Source organism: Cyprinodon variegatus, unplaced genomic scaffold (assembly GCF_000732505.1).
Source record: "Cyprinodon variegatus isolate N-32 unplaced genomic scaffold, C_variegatus-1.0 Scaffold602, whole genome shotgun sequence".
In the NCBI taxonomy this organism is placed as follows: Eukaryota; Metazoa; Chordata; class Actinopteri; order Cyprinodontiformes; family Cyprinodontidae; genus Cyprinodon; species Cyprinodon variegatus.
Genome location: NW_015151055.1, coordinates 449,206 through 451,363, shown reverse-complemented (window position 1 = coordinate 451,363; position 2,158 = coordinate 449,206). Strand labels below are relative to the sequence as shown.

Below are 2,158 nucleotides of genomic sequence, written 5' to 3'. Positions count from 1 at the left end.
AGTGTCTGAGAGGAGGCAGCTGTCCAAGCTTCCATCCATCATGGACGCCACCTTCCACCCTCTGCAGCAGACTGGAGAGGAGCTGAGCTCCTTTAGTCAAAGACTTTTACAGCCTGTTTGGAAACAGGAGCTACTGCAGGTCATTCATCCTGCTGCCCCCAGACTCTACAATGAGACGCTACAACAGCAATAACTGCTGCAATGGACAGATGGATGGTCACCAGTCACTGTCTGGAGGACTAATGGTCATTATGGAGGAGAGACTCAGTGTTTCCGCTGGTGTCATGCTGGTTACTTTAACATAAGTCAGATTTGGAGTTCATGGGGCCAAGAAGTGGTTTTGTAGAAGAAGACAACGTTTTGAACTGACATCGATGATGATCTGCATCTGAAATGAAAAGCTTACCTAGAAAAAGGATGGTTTGCTTCCGCGCCGCCTTTACCGCTTCGCTCTCATGCTTGGCGGGCTTTTGAATGCCACTGATGCTCTTCTCCATGGATCTCAAAGGCTTCTTCAGTACTGCGATCATCGCCCGGCACATAAAGGCAACAGAGATCAGCACGATCATGTAGAGAACGAAAGCCCCAAAGATGCTGGCTCTGAACATCACCCAGTGCTCCCTCAGATTGGTGCAGAAACTCAGATTCTGGACGGGCATGTTGTCTCGGATCGGTATGTGTCCCTGGGTTCCTGTGGCGATCAGCAATGGCAAGGCGATAAGCATGGATAGCACCCAAGCAAAGGTGATCAGAGCAGACGTCCGTTTTCCTCCCAGAGCTTTGTAGCGAAAAGGGTGGCAGATAGCAACATAGCGTTCAAAGCTGAGCGTGGCCACATTGAGGATGGTGGCGTAGCTGCAAGCTTCAAACAGGAAGTTGTAGATCTTACAGGAGACGTTTCCTGAGGCCGATCCAAAGGGGTGCCAGATGGCGCTGTAGAGCTCCACAGGCATACCGATGAGCAGCACCAGCAGGTCAGAGCTAGCCAGGCTAACCATGTGGTCTGTGACATTCTTCTGCAGGTAGCCGTTCCGCTTTAGCACCTGGCTCACTCTGATGGTTACCGAATTACCCACAATCCCTGTGACCAGCATGAGGCTGTACAGGACGGTCATGAAAATCTTGACGGAGTACCTGGGCTCCAGTTTCCTCCAGTCTATTTTCCCATCTGTAGAGTTTCCCTCAGTCATGATAGCAGAGCAGTGAGCTGAGATTTTTCCAGTATTGATTAGCTTATCAGCTCTGCAGGGCACAGTCCCTCTGATTGGAGCAAAGACCAAGCAGCTCAAAACCACGCTGTGTTTCTCTGTAAGAACATTCGACTGAGCAAAGAGTTTGTCTGGAAGCAAACATCCAAAAACCAGCCTAAGTTTAGATAATGAATATCCGCTGCTGTCTTCTGAACTAGTTCCTTCCCGCAGTCGGCTTCCTCCGTCTCTTTCTTGACGAATTAGTGGATCCAGTCCTCTTAAATCTGCCTCCACAGTCTGCTTGATTTCAGCTCGCTGTGAGCCAACTTTTACCGCACACCCGTCCCCCCTCCCTGAAAGGAGGGCTGGGCGGTTAAACATTAAACCGGCAGCGGCTGCATTTCTTATCAGCATTAGTGTTTCTCCTGTTTACATCAGTGTCTAATGTCGGCTTTTATCAGACATCCAATAAGAGTAGAGACTTTGTTAATGACATGTTGGAGATTTTTTTCTCTTTGTCTTTTAAACTTTGAATAACTGACATTGGGTCTAATTTAATTAGCAGGATCTAAAGAATCTTGGCTTTGCTCTTCAGATTATTTCATTTGAATTTTTTTTTTTCATTTCTTAAAGGTAACAACTGGACTGAAATCTACATTAAAGCTTAGATTGATCTGTTCTAACCCATCCATAATGGCTGTGTTACGTTCCAGAATCTGCGTCCTCAAAGGACCCGTTCTACCTGGACGGGATCCTTCCAGGTCCGTGAAAATAAGGAAGCAGGAAGAATTTGGCTGTTGATTCAAACGGGTCCAACCTTCTCTGGCTTTCACCGCCTGTACAGTCTGTCACCTAGCAACAGTTACACACAACAGAGGAAAAGAATGGATGCTAAACTTCTCACTGCTGTTCTGGGCGCTAATAACATTTCTGAGGAGCTTCAGCAGCAGTACCGTCGTCTCAGATAT

The 2,158-nt window shown here is 47.5% G+C and overlaps 1 protein-coding gene across 1 annotated transcript in view; it reads right to left on the bottom strand.

The window, feature by feature from the left end:
- Positions 1-1,294, bottom strand: part of LOC107096156 (G-protein coupled receptor 39-like) — a 15,197-nt gene extending 13,903 nt beyond the window's left edge. The window contains exon 1 of the mRNA XM_015392682.1: positions 407-1,294. Within this exon, the coding sequence (XP_015248168.1) occupies positions 407-1,190 (784 nt within the window). The 5' untranslated portion in view covers positions 1,191-1,294. The remainder of the gene's footprint in view (positions 1-406) is intronic.
- Positions 1,295-2,158: the final 864 nt, after the last annotated feature.